The sequence below is a fragment of the Oncorhynchus nerka genome, linkage group LG23 (genome assembly GCF_034236695.1).
Source record: "Oncorhynchus nerka isolate Pitt River linkage group LG23, Oner_Uvic_2.0, whole genome shotgun sequence".
Lineage (NCBI taxonomy): Eukaryota > Metazoa > Chordata > Actinopteri > Salmoniformes > Salmonidae > Oncorhynchus > Oncorhynchus nerka.
Window position 1 is genome coordinate 53776725 of NC_088418.1, and position 24421 is coordinate 53801145.

At 42.1% G+C, this 24421-nt stretch overlaps 1 protein-coding gene across 1 annotated transcript; it reads left to right on the forward strand.

Annotated features, from left to right (window-relative positions):
* The first annotated feature begins 11820 nt into the window (after window positions 1–11820).
* On the forward strand, window positions 11821–17460 carry LOC115106265 (uncharacterized). The gene is made up of 10 exons (XM_029628832.2): window positions 11821–11856; window positions 12843–12881; window positions 13112–13183; window positions 13359–13500; window positions 13746–13840; window positions 15117–15431; window positions 15663–16034; window positions 16555–16652; window positions 16804–16915; window positions 17087–17460. The coding sequence occupies exons 1-10, from the start codon at window positions 11847–11849 to the stop codon at window positions 17104–17106; spliced, it is 1275 nt and encodes a 424-aa protein (XP_029484692.2). The 5' UTR covers window positions 11821–11846; the 3' UTR covers window positions 17107–17460.
* The last annotated feature ends 6961 nt before the right edge of the window (window positions 17461–24421 follow it).

Genomic DNA, 24421 nt, shown 5'->3' on the forward strand with positions numbered 1-24421 from the left:
CATAGAAGAGGATTGGAAGGCAATTCAAACATCTTTGGGTAATTTCATCGGTGATGTGTGGATTGGGCTCCATAGGTCTGGTCCATCTGAAAAGTGGAAGTGGTCTGATGGAGAGAACTTCATGTTCTTTAACTGGGAAAATGGTTTTGGTGTCCACGCCGTGGGTCATGACTGTGTTGTCTATTTCATCTCACTGGAAACCAGTGGCTTGTGCAGCTCAAAGACAGCATATGTGTCAACGAGGTAAGGACTGAATCACTCACTGTCTCTTTTAATCAATGGAAAATCCAATTTGTCATTTAACAAATGGGATTGATTGATTGCACAACACCTACTCAAAACCTGTATTCCTCAAGTAATCAGATCTCAAGCACTTTACTAATTAGGTTATCACCTGTAACTTCCAAGTTATTTCTCATTGTGTGAAGTCATTAACTGTCTCATGAAATCTGATGTGTCAGTTTCTTCTTCCCTCCTAGAAGTTCATCGTGGTAATGGAACAACAGAGAAGGTGTATGAGCTGATGCCTGGGACAAAGACGCAGCAGGATGCTCTGAAAGACTGCAGGAACAAACAAAGGCAGTGAACTGGCGAGTATTTGTAACCAGAAAGAGCAGGATGTCTTTGAGGTGACTAAAGGGATCACCCGGATTGGACTAAAGCATGAGTACAAGCTATGGGAATGATCAAAGGGGAAATATTTCAGCAATGCTAACCGACCTGGGGAGGTGGAAACCGTGTACAGCTGAACTCAGACAGAAAATGGACATCAAAAGATTTCTCTAATCAAAGTGCTTTCCCTTGCTATGGAGGTGAGTTCAACATTGCAAGAATGTTTTCAAACTTTTCAAACAATCTGTCATATGACTAAATTGCATATAATCTCCACAAAGGAAATTCTAGTTTACTAGGAGTACTTTGTTTTTGTATCAATGATAAAAATGACAGGAAACTTCAAATGTACTTAAATGTGTATGTATTCTACTTCATTCTTACAGATGAACATCCACTTAGCACCGCTGGAGATTTGACAACTCCTGTGACCCCTGAAACCAGCAGCCCTACTTCAACTGGACCTCCCTCTATCAAGATGTCCACCACAACACCTACCACTTTACTACCTACTACTACTAATGGACAGTCCACCACCTCACCAACTACAACTACTAATGGACAGTCCACCACCTCACCAAATACCACGAGTAATGGACAGTCCACCACCTCACCAACTACCACTACTAATGGAAAGTCCACCACCTCACCAACTACCACTACTAATGGACAGTCCACCACCTCACCAAATACCACTAGTAATGGACAGTCCATCACCTCACCAACTACCACTACTAATGGACAGTCCACCACCTCACCAACTACCACTACTAATGGACAGTCCACCACATCACCAAATACCACTAGTAATGGACAGTCCACCACCTCACCAAATACCACTAGTAATGGACAGTCCACCACCTCACCAACTACCACTACTAATGGACAGTCCACCACCTCACCACCTACCACTACTAATGGACAGTCCACCACCTCACCAACTACCACTACTAATGGACAGTCCACCACCTCACCAACTACCACTACTACTGGACAGTCCACCACCTCACCAACAACCACTACTAATGGACAGTCCACCACCTCACCAACTACCACTACTAATGGACAGTCCACCACCTCACCAACTACCACTACTAATGCACAGTCCACCACCTCACCAACAACCACTACTAATGGACAGTCCACCACCTCACCAACTACCACTACTAATGCACAGTCCACCACCTCACCAACTACCACTACTACTGGACAGTCCACCACCTCACCAACTACCACTACTAATGGACAGTCCACCACCTCACCAACTACCACTACTAATGGACAGTCCACCACATCACCAAATACCACTAGTAATGGACAGTCCACCACCTCACCAAATACCACTAGTAATGGACAGTCCACCACCTCACCAACTACCACTACTAATGGACAGTCCACCACCTCACCACCTACCACTACTAATGGACAGTCCACCACCTCACCAACTACCACTACTAATGGACAGTCCACCACCTCACCAACTACCACTACTAATGGACAGTCCACCACCTCACCAACAACCACTACTAATGGACAGTCCACCACCTCACCAACTACCACTACTAATGGACAGTCCACCACCTCACCAACTACCACTACTAATGGACAGTCCACCACCTCACCAACTACCACTACTAATGCACAGTCCACCACCTCACCAACAACCACTACTAATGGACAGTCCACCACCTCACCAACTACCACTACTAATGCACAGTCCACCACCTCACCAACTACCACTACTACTGGACAGTCCACCACCTCACCAACTACCACTACTAATGGACAGTCCACCACCTCACCAACTACCACTACTAATGCACAGTCCACCACCTCACCAACTACCACTACTACTGGACAGTCCACCACCTCACCAACTACCACTACTAATGGACAGTCCACCACCTCACCAACTACCACTACTAATGGACAGTCCACCACCTCACCAACTACCACTAATAATGGACAGTCCACCACACCACCAACTACCACTACTAATGGACAGTCCACCACCTCACCAACTACCACTACTACTGGACAGTCCACCACCTCACCAACTACAACACCTAATGGACAGTCCACCACCTCACCAACTACCACTAGTAATGGACAGTCCACCACCTCACCAACTACCACTACTAATGGACTGTCCACCACCTCACCAACTACCACTACTAATGGACAGTCCACCACCTCACCAACTACCACTAATAATGGACAGTCCACCACCTCACCAACTACAACACCTAATGGACAGTCCACCACCTCACCAACTACCACTAGTAATGGACAGTCCACCACCTCACCAACTACCACTACTAATGGACAGTCCACCACCTCACCAACTACCACTAATAATGGACAGTCCACCACCTCACCAACTACAACACCTAATGGACAGTCCACCACCTCACCAACTACCACCACTAATGGACAGTCCACCACCTCACCAACTACCACTACTAATGGACAGTCCACCACCTCACCAACTACCACTATTATTTGACAGTCTACCACCTCACCAACTACCACTACTGGACAATCCACCACACCACCATCCTACAACTTCCAGTGGACAACTGACCTAATCAGTTCCCACCTCCCCAGACAGGAAGCCCACACCCTCCCCCAGTAGTACACCTTCTCCACTCCATCCTGGTGAGTGTCAGACTCACCAGAGTGAGCTACATTCTGTACCAATCTGCACGATGGAATACAAGTGACAGTTATTGGGCTTTTAATGACAGACAAGTCCTTGAGAGTGTTTGTGGTCTTGTGTTAGTGAACATGCATTAACATGTATGCCATTACATGTGAGTTTGTGTCTTTTCCATGGAGATTACCTGCACTATTTCAACGAGCCCAAGAGCTGGATCAATGCCCTGGCGTTCTGTGAAAGACATAGCTCCAACCTGGTGCACATCACCAACCAGACCGTGCAGGCTGACATGGCCGAGCTCCTGGCCAATGTGGAGCTGCCATGTATGGATTGGTCTAGAGCAGTCCGTCTTTGAGTGGAGCGCCCCCTGGCTGTGGACCAGTAGTGACGTTGATAAGGTGGCAAAGTACAGAGAGTGGCACAGCTGCTTCCCCCTCAACCCCATCAATTACCACTGTGGTAAGATGGTCCGGGTTGGTAACAGAGAACTGAAGTGGCTGGATGCTTCCTGTCATCAGGAATTACCCTTCATCTGTCAAGGTGCATTGTTCAACTTTTAAGCTCCTATTTTGGGGCTTGTTCAGAGGGGTGGAACACTCACAATGTTGCAGATAGACCAATGTTAAAAAGAACTGTCATGGTTTACTGTGGAATAGAGATTTACTGTCTTGACTCATTTCAGCTCAATTCAATGTATTACTTTATGCAATGCTCTGATTATATGAGTCAAAACATAACGGCAAGGCCTGGTCATATACAATACTGTACATTGATGTCCTCTCATCCATGTCCTCTTGTATATGATGACATGTATATGATGTTTCAACAGACCTCCACTAGAGGGCTCTCCATGACAACCTATGACAGTCTGCAGACAGACACCACACTGATCTGCTAGATAGACCACCACAATCATGGTCTGTAAGGAACCTGCCATTCAAATCATTATATCATTACACCACTATAACTACTATTATTAATAATACTATTATTACTATTACTATTACTTTTCTTATTATGATCATCTCTATTGCATGATATTACTTAATGATACTTAAATAGACTGACTCATTAGCATTGTTATTTGACCTATAATTTACTGTACTACTTTGATTGTTTAAAAGTAGAGTAAAGAAAGGTAGAGTAAAAGTTATTAACTGAAAATGTACTATTTAACTCCTGTGTGATCTGTATTGTTTGAGAACGCTATTTAGTTAGAATGTAATTATTGATATTTTGTACTTCCTTTCAACTTTGTTCTGAATAAACATCCATTTAGCATTTGATCAGTGTGGAATTTCCTTCTTCATAGAAATGACATTGAGTGATGAATCAAAAGCAATTAATTAATTATTTTTGCAACTACACAATCAGTTAAGAACAAATTCTAATTTACAATGACGCCTAGGGACAGTGGGTTAACTGCCTTGTTCAAGGGCAGAATAACAGATTTTTACCTTGTCAGCTCAAGGATACGATCAAGCAACCTTTCGGTTACTGGCCCACCGCTCTAACTACTAGGCTACCTTGCCGCCCCGAATAATCCAACCCTATGATTTAAGTGGTCTAGTCTAAATCGACTTGATCAATATTTTCAGCAGGACTGAAGGAGTCCATCTCAACTGTCAACGACAATGAACCTGACATCTTAGAAAACATATTTGGACCTAGTACTGTCTTTTGATTTGCAGGGGGGCGAGATGTCCCTATTGAATAAGGCTCAACCCACATCCCAGAAACCCCCTCTATACAGTTGGCTATTATCTGCATTGCTTGCTCTTTCCTCCCTTTAACTCCTTACCTTTACTCCCCCCCTTTACAGTATAGACTCACTCTACTAGTAATAGTCTTTAGAATGCGCCCAAATAATAATGGCAAGGCCTGGACGTATAAGATACATCAATGTCCTCTTATCCTGTATGTGATGTTTTAACAGATCTCCACTAGAGGGCTCTACATGGCAGCCTGGACAGTCTGCAGACACTCAGGGTCTGGAAAGGGCCTGCATTTCAATTCATTATATTAATAAACCACAATTACTATCATTACTATTACTTTTACTTATTATCAACTCTATTAGATTATATTACTTAATGATACTATATTTACATATACTGACTCATAAGCATTGTTATTTTACCTATCATTTACTGTAATACTTTGATTGTTTAAAAACAGAGTAAAGAAAGGTAAAGTAAAAGGTATTAACTGAAAATATAGTATTTAAGTCCTGTGTAATTATGTAATTATTCATCTATGTTCTGGGCTCCCGAGTGGCGCAGCAGTCTAAGGCACCCCTTCATCGAGAGCGTGACTGGTTGCATCACTGCCTGGTATGGCAACTGCTTTGCATCCGACCGCAAGGCACTACAGAGGGCCAAGCTTCCTGCCATCCAGAACCTCTATACCAGGGGGTGTCAAAGGAAGGCGCTAAAAATGGTCAAAGACTCCAGCCACCCTAGTCTTAGACTATTCTCTCTGCTACCGCACGGCAAGCGGTACCGGAGCGTCAAGTCTAGGTCCAAGAGGCTTCTAAAACAGCTTCTACCCCCAAGCCATAAGACTCCTCAACATCTAGTCAAATGGCTACCCAGAGTATTTGCATTGCATCCTCCCTGCCCCCCTCTCCACACCACTGCTACTCTCTGTTGTCATCTATGTAGTCACTTTCATAACTCTACATGTACATACTACCTCAACTAACTGGTGCCCCCGCATATTGACTCTGTATCGGTAACCCCTGTATATGGTCTCGCTATTCTCATTTTACTGCTGCTCTTTATTTACTTGTTACTTTTATCTCTTATTCTTATCCATATTTTTTTAAGCTGTATTGTTGGTTAGGGGCTCGTAAGTAAGCATTTCACTGTAAGGTCTACCTGTTGTATTCGGCGCATGTGACTAATAACATTTGATTTGATTTGATCTCAGTGCTAGAGATGTCATTACAGACACCTTGTTATTCAAGTTGTGAAAGTTAGCTTCCTCTTATGAAATACGAAACAAAAATATAAAGTAAGTGTCACGTTCTGACCTTAGTTCCCTTATTACAGTGCCTTGCGAAAGTATTCGGCCCCCTTGAACTTTGCGAGCTTTTGCTACATTTCAGGCTTTAAACATAAAGATATAAACTGTATTTTTTTGTGAAGAATCTACAACAAGTGGGACACAATCATGAAGTGGAACGACATTTATTGGATATTTCAAACTTTTTTAACAAATCAAAAACTGGGCGTGCAAAATTATTCAGCCCCTTTACTTTCAGTGCAGCAAACTCTCTCCAGAAGTTCAGTGAGGATCTCTGAATGATCCAATGTTGACCTAAATGACTAATGATGATAAATACAATCCACCTGTGTGTAATCAAGTCTCCGTATAAATGCACCTGCACTGTGATAGTCTCAGAGGTCTGTTAAAAGCGCAGAGAGCATCATGAAGAACAAGGAACACACCAGGCAGGTCCGAGATACTGTTGTGAAGAAGTTTAAAGCCAGATTTGGATGCAAAAATATTTCCCAAGCTTTAAACATCCCAAGGAGCACTGTGCAAGCGATAATATTGAAATGGAAGGAGTATCAGACCACTGCAAATCTACCAAGACCTGGCCGTCCCTCTAAACTTTCAGCTCATACAAGGAAAAGACTGATCAGAGATGCAGCCAAGAGGCCCATGATCACTCTGGATGAACTGCAGAGATCTACAGCTGAGGTGGGAGACTCTGTCCATAGGACAACAATCAGTCGTATATTGCACAAATCTGGCCTTTATGGAAGAGTGGCAAGAAGAAAGCCATTTCTTAAAGATATCCATAAAAAGTGTTGTTTAAAGTTTGCCACAAGCCACCTGGGAGACACACCAAACATGTGGAAGAAGGTGCTCTGGTCAGATGAAACCAAAATTGAACTTTTTGGCAACAATGCAAAACGTTATGTTTGGCGTAAAAGCAACACAGCTCATCACCCTGAACACACCATCCCCACTGTCAAACATGGTGGTGGCAGCATCATGGTTTGGGCCTGCTTTTCTTCAGCAGGGACAGGGAAGATGGTTAAAATTGATGGGAAGATGGATGGAGCCAAATACAGGACCATTCTGGAAGAAAACCTGATGGAGTCTGCAAAAGACCTGAGACTGGGACGGAGATTTGTCTTCCAACAAGACAATGATCCAAAACATAAAGCAAAATCTACAATGGAATGGTTCAAAAATAAACATATCCAGGTGTTAGAATGGCCAAGTCAAAGTCCAGACCTGAATCCAATCGAGAATCTGTGGAAAGAACTGAAAACTGCTGTTCACAAATGCTCTCCATCCAACCTCACTGAGCTCGAGCTGTTTTGCAAGGAAAAATTCAGTCTCTCGATGTGCAAAACTGATAGAGACATACCCCAAGCGACTTACAGCTGTAATCACAGCAAAAGGTGGTGCTACAAAGTATTAACTTAAGGGGGCTGAATAATTTTGCACGCCCAATTTTTCAGTTTTTGATTTGTTAAAAAAGTTTGAAATATCCAATAAATGTCGTTCCACTTCATGATTGTGTCCCACTTGTTGTTGATTCTTCACAAAAAATACAGTTTTATATCTTTATGTTTGAAGCCTGAAATGTGGCAAAAGGTCGCAAAGTTCAAGGGGGCCGAATACTTTCGCAAGGCACTGTATGTCTTTGTGTTAGTTTGGTCAGGGCGTGAGTTGGGGTGGGTAGTCTGGGTAGTCTGTTCTTTTTTTAATGTTGTGTTTGTGTTTGGCCTGGTATGGTTCTCAATCAGAGGCAGGTGTCGTTCGTTGTCTCTGACCGAGGCGCTGGGAGGGTGCAGTGCGTTCTATGCCTGGCGAATGTGGGTATTGAGCCTTAGGGAGAGGTGCGAGTGGTATGCACCAGATCTCCAGTGCTCACCCACAGCCCGGTTCAACCTGTGCATACACTCTGGATAATCCGGGCTAAAATGGTGATTCAGCTGGGAGGAGTGGTGCCAAGGCTGTGCACCAGGGCTCCAGTGCTCCTCCACAGCCCGGTCCATCCGGTGCCTCCTCAAAGCACCAAGCCTCCTGTAGGTCTCCCCAGCCTGGTGGGTCCTGTGGCAGCCCCACGCACCAGGCTGTCTCTCCGTCTCCTCCCTCCAGGTACGCCCGTCTGTCCTGAGCCGCCAGAGCCGCCCGTCTGTCCTGAGCCGCCAGAGCCGCCCGTATGTCCTGAGCCGCCAGAGCCGCCCGTCTGTCCTGAGCCGCCAGAGCCGTCCGTCTGTCCTGAGCCGCCAGAGCCGTCCGTCTGTCCTGAGCCGCCAGAGCCGCCCGTCTGTCCTGAGCCGCCCTTCACTCCGGGGCTGCCGGAATCGCCCTACACTCCGGAGCTGCCGGAATCGCCCTTCACTCCGGAGCTGCCGGAAATCGCCCTTCACTCCGGAGCTGCCGGAATCGCCCTTCACTCCGGCGCTGCCGAAGTCTCCCGCCTGTCCGGCGCTGCCGGAATATCCCATCCATTCGGGACCCACGGCAAGGGTCCCCAATCCGAGGTAGGCACTCCCAAGGCGCCACTTAAGTGGGCAGAGACTATGGTGGAGTGGGGTCCACATCCCGCGCCAGAGCCGCCACCGCGGACAGGGGGGGTACTGTCACGTTCGGACCTTAGTTCCTTTATTATGTCTTTGTGTTAGTTTGGTCAGGGCGTGAGTTGGGGTGGGTAGTCTATGTCCTTTTTTCTATGTTGTTTTTGTTTTTGGCCTGGTATGGTTTTCAATCAGAGGCAGGTGTCGTTCGTTGTCTCTGATTGAGAATCATACTTAGGTAGCCTGTTTTCCCCATTTTAGTTGTGGGTGATTATTTTCTGTTTAGTGTTTCTGCACCTTGCAGGACTGTTTTGGTTTTTTTCACGTTGTTATTTTGTATTTCAGTGTTCAGTAATAAAACATCATGAACACATACCACGCTGCGCATTGGTCCGATATTTCATACTCGTCGTCAGGCGACGAAGACAACCGTTACAGTGAGGCTAGATTTAGATTTGACTATATTTGACTTATGCAACATACAATTATAATCTAGATGTTTTGTTGGTATTTGAACGTATTGTGATAAAAAAGCTTATTGGGCAATTTGATTAGTGAAGAGAAGTGGGTTTTTAAGTTTGTAGTTAAAACATGTATAGTGACAGTGAGGGATTGTCAGAGTGTAAAAGTCTTCATAATGATGTTACACAACTCACTCATGTAACTGTTGACATTCTGACATAAAATACGTTTGATTAGTGACATCAGTATTATCATTATTTTCACCCTCCAGCAAGAATGGTGAGATGGGGACACAAATCACAACAATGTAGAATTACGTGCCCACTTCCATGTGGCATGGTTCAGAGAACTGTAAAGATGGAGACAGACAAACTCTTGTAGGTGTAACAGAATCCATGTTATGAAGATAATCAACGTTTGTATGTTCATTAGTTTTCCCTGGTGTGATGGTTTGTTGACTGTCAGCTATTACAGTCATAAACACTGGCTCATGGATAGCAGGGGAGAGGTGGGGTTCTTGCCCTTATTCATGTAGTTGATGGCTGTTATATATTAATCAGTTAGTGAAGGTTCAAACGATTTGACACCCTACATTTCTTGAATGATGTAGTCACTTAGGATTTATCCAAATTGACAACAAGACAGGGAAGTAAAACCATATAGTAACTACTTGTAACACTAAACTCCAACTAAGTAAGCTATCAGGAACTATGGGCTTTGGAAAATACAGAATTACATAGCACTTTGTTAACACAATTGGGTATTAGGCTGCCATAGCCCTGCAGGTACCACAAATAAAACAGGACTTAATATACAATCACTGGAAGGTCTATGATACTCATGTATTCAAACAGCAAGTTTCTAGCTATTGGCATAGACAGGGGTAATTGTAATTATACTGCAGTATGCTCTTATTGTAGCATGTACAGGCTACTGCGGTCTAATTTTGATCAACTGACCTCTGATCTTGAACTCCCTCCCTCTAGTAAATAAAACGGATTGATTGGTCTGGCTGGGGCCCCAATGCTTTCCCTCACCTAGACGCTCTGAACACTGAGGTGTGCGTTATTATTGTAATGTAATATGTGGTTATCATATTGTTCAATATGTGTGTCCATGGCCTTAAAAGGCAAATGGAAATGGCCATGCATGCTTGATATGTTATTTAAAGTCACTAAAGGAAACCTAACCTAGTCAAGAGGGCCCAAAAATTAGTATACCTCTTCCAGAAAGACAGATTTAGGGTTAATACCATTACAGGGGAAGAACTGACGTGAACATTTTCTACTGAGATTTACCCATCATTTCCCTAAGCGCAAAGTCTTGATTTCCCAATCAAATGAAGAGCAGAACATATCAGGTTATCTGAACTGAGTGGACAAATTATTAGGAACACCTTCCTAATATTGAGTTGCAGTTCTTGACACACTCAAACCGGTGTGCCTGGCACGCCGTACCCCTTTCAAAGGCAATTAAATATTTTGTCTTGCCCATTCACCCTTTGAATGGCAGGCACACAATCCATGTCTCAACTGTCTCAATGCTTAAAAATCATTCTGTAACCTGTCTCCTCCACTTTATCTACACTGATTGAAGTGGATTTACAAGTGACGTCAATAAGGGGATCATAGCTTTCACCTGGATTTACCTGGTCCGTCTATGTCATGGAAAGAGCAGGTGTTCCTAATGTTTTGTGCCCTCGGTGTATATCTCCTTGGGGATTGGAACTCTTGTCTTGGTCATATGCCAACCAAAAATAAATTGTTATCTTCATGTAAATGTTGGAATTTTTCAAATGTTTTGGCTCCTACCAGAACTTAAAAATGGTATAAAGTGACACTAAAAATGAAAAAGAAATCTATTACAGACTACAACATAATTAATTAAATACAATTTACTCAATGTGCATAAGTGGAGTCTCCCTTTTAGGTCATTTGATTTACAATATAGGGACATTAACACAGTCTTGGTGGATCTTTCAGCAAGACAACAGGGAGGAGGCTTGATGATGTTGACTGACACAAGGGTGTGTTCAAAGGAGGAGGAGAGCAGATCCTCTTCATAAACACTCCCGCTACAGTACTTCTCCACCTGTCTGCTCATCAAAACCAAACAAGCCTTGCAGAGAGAGGAGCCATAAAGGTATGTTTCATTTTACTTTAACTAATGGGATACTACAAGCCCTTTCTCACTATAACATCTCACATCATGACTGATATTTTGGTGTCAAAAAGCATTCTTTTAAAGTTGTTATCTAGTAAATATGCCTAGGTTGGATCACAGTGACTCTCATAATGGAATATTTATCAAGCAGAGAGTCAGTCAGAAAATGTGTTGTTTAAAAATAATTATGTAATGGCATGTAATACTGCAACAGCATGCCAGCTATAATTTTATCATATCACTTAACTTGATCAATGACATACGGTACTGTTTGTTTCTAATCTATATAGCTCAAGTTAAAAAAAAGGGATTCTGTCCGCAAAATGTATTGTTTTACTTAAATAGTTAACAGAGCATTAATTTATGATCCCTAGTGTAACGGCTGTTGGAAGGAGAGGACCAAGATGCAGCGTGGTAAGTGTCCATGTTAGATTTATTTCGATAAGTGAACACTGAAACACAAAGTAAACAAAAGAACAACCAAAACAGTCCTGTCTGGTAGAGACACAGAGACAGAAAACAACTACCCACAACTCAAGTGGGAAAAACAGGCTGTCTAACTTTGGTTCCCAATCAGAGACAACGATTGCCAGCTGCCTCTGACTGGGAACCATACCAGGCCAAACACATAGAAATAGAAAACATAGAACACAAAACATAGAATGCCCACCCCAACTCACGCCCTGACCAAACTAAAATAGAGACATACAAAAGGAATTATGGTCAGGACGTGACACCTAGCCAGCTTGGGTGGAATTGAACTCATATATCAGGGGTCAGCACTTAGTCCTACATACAATTTGGCTCACACAGTCTGCAGCTAAACCCACTACAATGACACACAAGATTGTGTGTCACTTTGTCAAATATTGAATGCCTCATTACAGAATACTTTTTTCCAAAAGATTCAGAGGTAGAATTTGAGCAAACAGACGTTTTCCTGTTAAAGGTGAAAGGCAAAGGTACAGTTACTCCTGATTTCACTCAAAATCATGCAAAACAGTACATTTTATGTCATAATATGAATATTTAAAAGCATCACAACACAACAAACGTTTCATATTTCTTGAGGACAGAAGGAGGAGGAGAAAGGTTGAATCAAGTCACTTTAGTCACTCTTTCCCTGTCAAATTAGTCAGAGTATCATACTCTATTTGCCTAGTTAAATCCACTGGCTATTTTACATACTGTAGTTTTTACATTCATCTTGTTCATCCAGAAACAAATCAGCTGCTCAATGTTCAGGCTGTCACGAGAGACTTCTCTTCCATAACAGTTTGCATTCGGCATCTCTTTTCTCTATCACAAAATCCTTATTTATCATCTTGTTTCTTTTACATATTTATAAAATATTTTCTAAAACAGGCAAACACCTTCTTGCCCCTTTTACATCTTTTCAGTGGCTATGTGGCTCCCAACAGTGTTGGCAGTGTTTCTGGGTAAGAATTGTCTTCCCTTTTCTCCAACATCTTTAAACTAAAAACATCAGCTAGACTGACCACAGTATGCTGATATAGTTACCTTATTTGCTCTATTGTGATACATATCCATGTTTTTAGATCTCACTATCTATGTACATGTTATACATGTGTAACAGATACAACATACACATTACCTTTTGTGATCTTTCTTGTTAAATTTACAGTGTGGGAATGTTTTCTTTGCCCAGGTGCAGCCCCTGACCTCTTCAGCCAGCAGTCCTTGGATGAGTCCTTCAGTGACACAAGAGCAGTTGAACCATGTGAGTGAACATGCTAATATGCTTTATAAGATAAGACATATCCTTCATGGTTTAGTGTAAATCAATCTAAAATTGTAATATTGAGCATGGACAAAGCCATTTCTGTCACTATTGTGGTAGTCTTTTTAATTTACTTGTAATCTAATTGAAAACCACATTTGCCCCTATTCAACAGCTCACTGCTCACAGGGATTCCTGGTTGGAAAAGACTTTGGTGGGAATGACATTGTGACGGTGTATGAACGGGACCACCATCATTGCCAGCTTGCCTGCACTCAGAACCCTGGGTGTTCCTACTTCAGCTACGTGATTAAAGGGTATAATCTATTTGAGTATTTGGGTTGCCTGTTTGGGTGGTGGTCGCACCACTTCTTTCTGTAAATAGTTGAAGGATAAATAGTTGAAGGCTAGAGAAATGTCACCTCTCTCATGGACTGACTATGCATGAGATCAAAATGATATACAGTATTTGTTTACAACTACATTGATTACAACTTTTTTTAAATGTTAAATAGAAATGACATAGGAAGTGCATCAGTATTGTCTTTTACTTTCAAAACAGATTCTATTGCTATCAAAAGTATTCCTTTGGTCAACCAACTATGACAAACAATCCAGGAATCATATCTGGTTACACTAGGAAGGGCTGCAGTGAAGGTATGGACCAATATAACAAACTGTACACATATTACTTACAATTCTTAAACATGTTTTCAGCATTCACATTGTCGATGAGTTGTAAATGAGCTCTAAATTGAGATGATGGAGTGATCTAGCTCAACAACATTAGTATGAAATGAGGTTTATTGAGCTTCAAATAACTTCAGCTCCATTTTAAATCCAAAGTAGTTTTATATTAACATTGATGTCAGGTCGTGGGTGATTCCTACCAAAACCCAAACAAAAGTTTCATCCATAGAGGTGTCCTTTAGAGGAAGGATTGTTGAATTGAACAGTATTTGGCATTTGTACCTTGAAGCAGAGTTGAGAAGTATCTTTCTGAAGTTGGAATATTTGTGACATTCTGACCTTACTCAGTCTTCCTTTAAGACTCCAAGTGGAATTATGTTTATAGATTTTTTTTTAACATGAATCAAAAATGAAAAGCTGTAATCTCTTGAGTCAATAAGTATTCAAACACTTTGTTATGGCAAGCCTAAATAAATTCAGGAGCAAAATGGCCTGAACAAGTCACATAATAAATTACATGGACTCACTCTTTGTGCAATAATATTGTTTAACATAATTTTTGAATCCCATAACGTAGCAGAGATCCCAGTCTGGAACTTTGATGTGGACGTAGAGTATATTATGAGTTGCACCCCATTTTGCCCTCAGAACAGCCTCAATTCGTCGGTACAATTCATTGGGGAATCTACAAGGTGTCGAAAGCGATCCACAGGGATGCTGGCCCATGTTAACTCCAATGCTTCCCGCAGTTGTGTCAGGTTGGCTGGATGTCCTTTGGGTGATAAAACAGTGTTGATACACATGGAAACTGTTGAGCTTGAAAAGCCCAGCAGCTTTGCTGTTCTTTACATACTCAAACAGGTGTGCCTGGCAACTACAACCATACCCTGTTCAAAGGCACTTCAATATTTTGTTTTGCCCATTCACCCTCTAAATGGCACACATAAACAATTCATGTTGCAATTGAAAGGCTTTAACATCCTTTTTAACTTCCTCCCCTTCATCTACACTGATTGAAGTGGATTTAACAGGTGATATCAATGAGGGAACATAGCTTCACCTGAATTCACCTGGTCAGTCTATGTCATGGAAAGAGCATGTTTTGCACACTCAGTTTGTGTCAACAATCCTTCCTCTAACGGACCATTCTATGGATTATATTTAGTGATAATCACCAAAAGTTCTGTATTTATTTGGTTCTAGTTTCATGAGGAATCACCCCGTGCTTTGTCTGTCCACACAGGTCCAGCAGTAGAGATACCAGTGTTTACTCTGGTTAGTGAGGGGAGGAGCATGGCGGAAGCCCAGAAGTTCTGCAGGGAGTACTACGAGGAACTGGCCACCATCTTCAATGCTGAGGACCAGATAGCAGTTCTGAGAGCAGTGTCAGCACAGAGCCTCACTGACGCTGCCTGGGTCCACTCCCAATACAATGCTTTTTGTCCCAGAGTGGGCTATTGGAATCCACCATATGAAAAGTGTGTTATTCATGGACAAAGTGCAAAAGTATGGGGTTTGAAAGATTGCACAAGTTCATGTCAATTTGTGTGCCAGAAAAGTAAGTTGATTTTGCATCCATTCTCTCCCTTGTCTGATATTTGTAAACTATTACTCCAAAGTAATGTAAACACTTTACTTGAAGGGGGTTATTCATTCAGAACACCTTGGTACAGTACATAGTACATTTCAAATAATGTATCCTTTGACAACTATTTAGGTACATTTATTTAACATCAATGTCTGTGTCTTTCAGACATTTTTAGGACAATTGTGTATCTTCTGTCCTTAGGCACACAATCAAACAATTCCTCAGAGCTTAAATATTACATGGGTCAAGGTTCATTGACGTGGGGGGGGGCACAGACGGCTTGCCGAGCCAATGGAGATGACTTAGCGAGCATCCTCACCCAAGAGGATTACACAGCATTCCAAAGCATAAAAGAGACACAGCTGTATGATATGTGGATTGGACTCTACTGGAAGACTTCTACCAGAATGCGGCAGTGGTCCAATGGGGATCCCTTCCCATACTGTGTGTCTGAGCCTCAACTGGGTGCTAGTAACTGCTGCTCCCTGACCCGTCAGGGCCATGGACAGACTGAACACGCCTCCCTGGACAAGATAGACTGCTCTCTGAAGAGACCGTTCCTTTGCACTGGAAGTAAGACTGACATCTTTTATTGAACAGATAGAGGGAGGAAAATACAGGCAGAGGTTGAGTCAAAGAGCACTAGACTGGATTCAAACCTTTTCTGTCACCATAGACGTGTTCCAGAGGCTGTGGCATTACCACTAGACCAGACAGGCCACAAGACTGCCATCTTATTGGGGTTATTGGGGGATGTAATACAGGGACAGGGACGGCATTTTTGCCCCAGTAGGGTCCCACTGCAGTAAACACTGTCACATGGGACATTGAGATGCTACATGTAGCCTATTCCAGCCACCTCTCTCTCCCCACTCTCACTAGGAACAAATGCAAATGTTTGTTCATGTGGTTTCTAATATGATATGATAGTTCCATACTGGTAAACATAGAACACCGAGGGTTGCTACTACACAGTTACAAAGTCATTTACAGCCTTTAAAAGACAGTGGAAGAAAAGTTTATTATTTATTGACAAATAAGCTGAATCTCATTTGAGTGGCTGTCTCATCATATCATTCATATGTTCCTCTAGAAAAGAGAATCAAGCAGACCATTGTAAGGATGTCTCTAAAATCTAACTCAGGAGCTGACCTCAATGACCCAGTGGTAAAGGAACAGATGTTGGAGCAGGTACAGTAGTCCTACATCTCCAACATCAGAAATCAACGTCATCCTCACTCATCTCATGATTAGGAATAAAACTAAAATCACATAGAATTACATGTAGGATGCTGTATTAAAATGAGGGCTGCTGACATTCTGGTTTGATCATATCTCACAGATCAGAAAGGAGTTTGCCAAGAACGGGAACTTCCTCAAAGACCTGCGCTGGAGAGAACTGCCGAATGGAGAAGTTTTTCACAAAATAGTTGAACTTGTAAGCCCTGAAGAAGGTAAACACTTTTTTTTTTGTCGGTTACGAAAATGACCCTCCTTAAGATTAGTATGCTGTTCCTTGTACAGTGTGTTAGGTTTTGCATCCCATTGACAGTATGGAAATCAAGCAAGGTGTTCATGAACTAATACCAGTGAGAGTCTTTGTACTGTTGTGTTTGTTTTCTTAGGTCAGTGTGGGTCTGGATGAAGAGGACCAGCCATGATGATGCAACAGGAGAGGGATGGAAGGTCCAAGAAAACTAAAATAGTCAAGCTCAATATATATATCAATATATCAATAACATTGTCTTAGAAATAAGATGTCAAGTTATGTTAGGCTAGTTTTAAACTCTACAATGTTTTACTATTGTAAAATCAAATTAGACTTGTTGGTGTATGAATTTAATGTAATAATATTTGTTGTACATAAGGTCAATTTGATTAATGAAGAGAAGTTTGTAGTTTAAACATGCATAGTAACACCTTTTAGTGAGGGATCTGCATTGTATAATTCTTCATAATGATGTTACACACTCACTCATGGATGTAACTGTCGACATTCTTAAATAAAATATGTTTGATTAGTATTACCATTATTTTCACCCTCCAGCAAGAATGGTGAGATGGGGACACAAATCACAACAATGTATAATTATGTGCCCACTTCCAGGTGGCATGGTTCAGAGAACTGTAAAGATGGAGACAGAGAGAATGTTGTGAGTGAGACAGAATGACACTATCCATGTTATCAAGCTAATCAACGTTTGTATATCATAATTTTCCCTTTTGTCATGGTTTGTTGACTGTGTCAGCTATTACAGTCATAAACACTGGCTCATGGATAGCAGGAGAGAGGTGTGGGGTTCTTGCCCTTATTCATGTAGTTGATGGCTGTTATACATTAATCACCTTGATAAACCAAACACCACAGATCAGTTTGTACCTTCACTAAGATTTGACAACCTACATTTAATTTATCATGTTGTTATTTAGCATTTATCTAAATTGACATAAAGACAGGGAAGTAAAAGCACATCCTAACTACTTATGACACTAAACTCCAACTAAATAGTATATCAGGAACTATAGGCTTTTGTACGTCCAGAATGACATTTCACTTTGTTAACACAATTGGGTATTAGGCTGCCATAGCTCTGCAGGTACTGCATAGAAAACAGGACTTTACTTATGATCACTGGATACTATGATACTCCTATATTCAAACAGCATGTTTCTAGCCAAATGCATAGACAGGGGTAGTTGTAATTATACTGCAGTATGCTATGCAGTATGCTCTTATTGTACTATGTACAGGCTACTACTGTCTAATTATGAAATATCTTGATCAACTGACCTCTGATCTTGAACTCCAGTATTCAAAATACTGGTAAATATTTTTCAGACCGAATATATCTACTCTGATTGATTGCTCTGGCTGGGGCCCATGCTTCACCTCACCTAGCTTCTCTAAACACTGAGGTTTGAGTTATGATTGTAATGCAATGTGTGGTTATCATATTGTTCAATATGAGTGTCCATGGTCTTAAAAGGCAAATGAAAATGGCTATGAATGCTTGCTAAGTTATTCAATAGAGTCTCCAAAGGAAAATTAGCCAAGAGGGCCCACAAACAGTGTACCTCTCCCAGAAAGACAGGTTTAGGGTTAATTCCATTACAGGGGGAGAACTGGCATGAAAATTGTCAATTGAGATTTACCTATCATTTCCCTGAGCCAAAGCCTTGATTTACCAATCAAACGAGGAGCAGGACATATCAAGTTGTCTACATTGAGTGTACAAAACATTAGAAACAACTTTCTAATATTGATTTCCCACCCCCCCTTTTCCCCTCAGAACAGACTCAACTCTACAAGGTGTTGAAAGCAGGGGATGCTGGCCCATGTTGACTCCAATGCTTCCCACAGTTGTGCCAAGTTGGCTGGATGTCCTCTGGGTGGTGGACCATTCTTGATACACACAGGAAACTGTTGAGCATGAAAAACCTAGCAGCTTAGCTGTTCTTGACATACTCAAACAGGTGTGCCTGGCAACTACAACAATTAATGACACAAAACGGCCTGCCTTGCACCTACTGTTCAAAGACCCTTAAATGTTTTGCGCTGCATATTTACCCACTGAATGCACACACATACAATACATGTCTCAATTGTCTCAAGGCTTAAAAATCCTTCTCTAACCAGTCTTCTCCCCTTTATTTACACTGAAGTGGATTTAACAAGTGAGATCAATAAGGGCACATAGAATTCACCTGGATTCACCGCGTCAGTCTACTGTATGTCATGGAAATAGCAGTTGTTCCTATTGTTTTGTACACTCAGTGTAAACACCACGGTGATTTGAACTCTAGTCTTGGTCATATTCCATCCAAAGAATAGCTAATTGTAATTGGATTATTCCAAGCATAAGTTGTTATGTTTATGTACAGTATTTGGGAAATGTTGATCTTAGGTTATGTTGATCCTACATGATCTTAACAATTATTTTACAAGATATTATACCCCCTAGAGCCCTGGTGCATGAAGTTAAGCAACATAATCAAAAAATCACCATCAAAATATGTCAGATTAATTTAGAGATGTCTGTTTATTTATGTGTCACACACACACCTATGTCACACTTCCATATCTGGAAGTGGCAGAGCTACAGCCCTGTTTGTCAGTCCAGGAGACATCCTGAAAATCGGTCTTCTCATGAAAAATGTCTGTAGCATCTGAACGGTTAGGCCTACAACTAATATGACCGCAGATACGGAAGTGTGACATAGGCGGATGAGGTGGATTAAGATGCAGAACATGTAAATAAACAGATATCTCTAGCTGAAACTGACATATTTGAATGGGATTTTTTTATTATGTAGCTTACCTTGACGCTTCTGTGCTCTAGGGGTATAATATATTATAAAATAATTGTTAAGATCCTATAGGATCAAAACGTCCTAAGATCAACATTTACTAAATACTTCATAGAAAGGAGACATTCTCACAAACACGATGTTGTTTTGCTCTACAACCCACACAAGCCCCACAGGACCCGTCTGAAGTTGGCAATACTGATGTTTTGTCTGTACATTCCAAACCATTTGGGCTGCAATCTACTAAACTGAAAAAGCGCAACATGCAACAATTTCAAAGATTTTACTGAGTTACAGTCCATATAAAGAAATCCATATAAAGAAATCACATGACTGGGAATACAGATATTCATCTGTTGGTCACAGATACCTTAAAAAAAAGGGCAAGGCATATGGATCATAAAACCAGTCAGTATCTGGTGTGACCACCATTTGCCTCATGCAGTGCCTGTGTTGCCTGTGGAATGTCGTCCCTACTCCTCTTTAATGGCTGTGCGTAGTTGCTGGATATTGGTGGGAATTGGAACACGCTGTCGTACACATCGAACCAGAGCATCCCAGTTTAGAACCCCCCCCTCTCCAACAGCTTAGATGCTTAAGAATTTTAAACTAACAATATATGAAATTATTATAACTTACTATACTACAATACATTTATTTCATATAATTTACTCAATGTGGATAAGTGGTGTCTCCCTTTCAGGTTGTTTGATTTACAATATAAGGACATAAACACCGTTTTGGTGGGTCCATTCTTTCTAGAAGGATCTTTCAGCAAGACAACAGGGAGGAGGCTTGATGATGTTGACTGACACAAGGGTGTGTTCAAAGGAGGAGAGCAGATCCTCTTTATAAACACTCCAGCTACAGTACTTTTCCACCTGTCTGCTCATCAAAACCAAATAAGCCTTGGAGAGAAAGAGAGGAGGAGCCAATAGGGTACAGTATGTTTTAATTTAATTTTACTAATGGGATATTTCAAGCCCTTTCTCACTGTATAACATCTTACATCATGACCAATATTTTGGTGTCAAAAAGCATTATTTGTTATCTAGTAAATATGTCTAGTTTGGATCACAGTAGCTCTCACAATGGGATATTAATCAAGAAAAAAAACAAGTCAGAAAATGTGTTTTGTTGCAGCATATGTAAAGTGAATATGTATTGACATTTAATACTGCAACAACATACCAGAAATCATCACTAATCACTTGATCAATGACATACAGTACAGTTTGTTTCTAATCTATATAGGTCAAGTAAAAAAAAAAGGAAATCTGCCTGCAAAATATATTGTTTTACTTAAATATTCAACAGAGCATTCATTTCTGATCCTTAGCCAGATTGGGTGGAGTTGAACTCATAAATCAGGGATCAGTCCTTAGTCCTAAATAACTTTTGGTTCACACAGTCTGCAGCTAAACTCACTACAATGACACACAAGATGATGTATCACTGACATTAACAGATTGACGCCTCATTATATAATATTTGTTCCAGAGGATGCTGAGGAAGAAATATCCTGTTAAAGGTGACAAGCAACGGCCAAGTTAGTCCTGAAATCACAGAAAATCATCCAAACCACTATTTTATATAATAACATTAATTTTTATAAGCATCAAAACACTACAAACTTTTCATATTTTTGGGAGAAGAGAAGTGGGAGGAGAAAGGTTGAATTCATCCACTTCAGTCACTCTTTCCCTGTCAAATGAGCCAGAATAACATCCTCATTTGCCTAGTTAAATCCCCAGGCTTTTTCATTAAATATATTTTAAAAAATGGAAAGTTTGTTGCTTTCAGTGGATGGAAGCAAACACTGGATGGAAGCAAACATATCAAGACTGTTTCAAGGACAGCTTTTTTCCATCTACGTCATATTGCAAAAATCTGAAATTTCTGTCCAAAAATGATGCAGAAAAATTCATCCATGCTTTTGTCACTTCTAGGTTACACTACTGCAATGCTCTACTTTCCGGCTACCCGGATAAAGCACTAAATAAACTTCAGTTAGTGCTAAATACGGCTGCTAGAATCCTGACTAGAACCAAAGAAATTGCTCATTTTACTCCAGTGCTAGCCTCCCTACACTGGCTTCCTGTCAAGGCAAGGGCTGATTTCAAGGTTTTACTGCTAACCTACAAAGCATTACATGGGCTTGCTCCTACCTCTCTCTGATTTGGTCCTGCCGTACATACCTACACGTACGCTACGGTCACAAGACGCAGGCCTCCTAATTGTCCCTAGAATTTCTAAGCAAACAGCTGGAGGCAGGGCTTTCTCCTATAGAGCTCCATTTTTATGGAATGGTCTGCCTATCCATGTGAGAGACGCAAACTCGGTCTCAACCTTTAAGTCTTTACTGAAGACTCATCTCTTCAGTGGGTCATATGATTGAGTGTAGTCTGGCCCGGGAGTGTGAAGGTGAACGGAAAGGCTCTGGAGCAACGAACTGCCCTTGCTGTTTACTACTTCCGGGTTGGAGCGAGCGGTCGCATTCGCACCTCGGTCGGCAGGTAGTATAACTTTTCATTACATCTCATTACATTTCACTATAGCACAACGGTTTGATTTGTCTAATCTTAGCAATTTCTTCTTAGCTAGCTACATAGCCGTCTTTGTATCAAAGATAATTGCGTAATTATCGTATTTCGTCGTCCTAACGTAGTCTACACTGCTATCTGCCCAGCAGCTAGCCAGCTAGCCAGCTAGCTAACGTCCACCGTCTACCGTCTACCGAATAGCAGCACTGTAAAAACTATTACACTCAACTGAACGACTTGAGTGTTAGCTAGCTACATAGTTGTCTTTGCTGTCTTCGTATCCAAGATAATTGTGTAGTTTAGAGTGTGTAGTCTTAGAGTGATTATCTTAATTTACCGAGGTTAGCTAGCCAGCTATTTGTCGTCCTTAACGTAGGAGACACTGCTAGCTAGCCAACAGCTAGCCAACGTCTACCGAATAGAATAGAACCGAATAGAACTTCCTCACTCAACAACCCGGTCGCATTCCGCTTCGCTCCACAGGTAGTATCACATTTTCATTTCATTTCATTACAGTACAACGGTTTGATTTGTTTGATCGTAGCTAGCTACATAGCTAGCTACATAGCCGTCTTTGTATCAAAGATAATTGTGTAGTCTAGAGCGATTTTCTAGGTTAGCTAGCCAGCTATTGTCGTTCTTTTAATGCAACGTAACGTAATCAACACTGCTAGCTAGCCAGCTAGCCCCCGAATAGCACCACTGTAGAAACTATCATACTCAACGGAACGACTTGATTAGTGTAGTGTCAACAACGCAGCCACTGCCAGCTAGCCTACAAAGTCAACAACGCAGCCACTGCCAGCTAGCCTACTTCAGCAGTACTGTATCATTTTAATCATTTTAGTCAATAAGATTCTTGCTACGTAAGCTTAACTTTCTGAACATTCGAGATGTGTAGTCCACTTGTCATTCCAATCTCCTTTGCATTAGCGTAGCCTCTTCTGTAGCCTGTCAACTATGTGTCTGTCTATCCCTGTTCTCTCCTCTCTGCACAGACCATACAAACGCTCCACACCGCGTGGCCGCGGCCACCCTAATCTGGTGGTCCCAGCGCGCACGACCCACGTGGAGTTCCAGGTCTCCGGTAGCCTCTGGAACTGCCGATCTGCGGCCAACAAGGCAGAGTTCATCTCAGCCTATGCCTCCCTCCAGTCCCTCGACTTCTTGGCACTGACGGAAACATGGATCACCACAGATAACACTGCTACTCCTACTGCTCTCTCTTCGTCCGCCCACGTGTTCTCGCACATCCGGAGAGCTTCTGGTCAGCGGGGTGGTGGCACAGGGATCCTCATCTCTCCCAAGTGGTCATTCTCTCTTTCTCCCCTTACCCATCTGTCTATCGCCTCCTTTGAATTCCATGCTGTCACAGTTACCAGCCCTTTCAAGCTTAACATCCTTATCATTTATCGCCCTCCAGGTTCCCTCGGAGAGTTCATCAATGAGCTTGATGCCTTGATAAGCTCCTTTCCTGAGGACGGCTCACCTCTCACAGTTCTGGGCGACTTTAACCTCCCCGCGTCTACCTTTGACTCATTCCTCTCTGCCTCCTTCTTTCCACTCCTCTCCTCTTTTGACCTCACCCTCTCACCTTTCCCCCTACTCACAAGGCAGGCAATACGCTCGACCTCATCTTTACTAGATGCTGTTCTTCCACTAACCTCATTGCAATTCCCCTCCAAGTCTCCGACCACTACCTTGTATCCTTTTCCCTCTCGCTCTCATCCAACACTTCCCACACTGCCCCTACTCGGATGGTATCGCGCCGTCCCAACCTTCGCTCTCTCTCCCCGCTACTCTCTCCTCTTCCATCCTATCATCTCTTCCCTCTGCTCAAACCTTCTCCAACCTATCTCCTGATTCTGCCTCCTCAACCCTCCTCTCCTCCCTTTCTGCATCCTTTGACTCTCTATGTCCCCTATCCTCCAGGCCGGCTCGGTCCTCCCCTCCCGCTCCGTGGCTCGACGACTCATTGCGAGCTCACAGAACAGTGCTCCGGGCAGCCGAGCGGAAATGGAGGAAAACTCGCCTCCCTGCGGACCTGGCATCCTTTCACTCCCTCCTCTCTACATTTTCCTCTTATGTCTCTGCTGCTAAAGCCACTTT

Coding starts and splice junctions, on each gene's coding strand:
- LOC115106265 (XM_029628832.2), top strand. Junction 13,501..13,745: donor TTCAGCTACGTGATTAAAGG/GTATAATCTATT, acceptor CTTTCAAAACAG/ATTCTATTGCTATCAAAAGT. Junction 16,035..16,554: donor ACCGTTCCTTTGCACTGGAA/GTAAGACTGACA, acceptor ATGTTCCTCTAG/AAAAGAGAATCAAGCAGACC.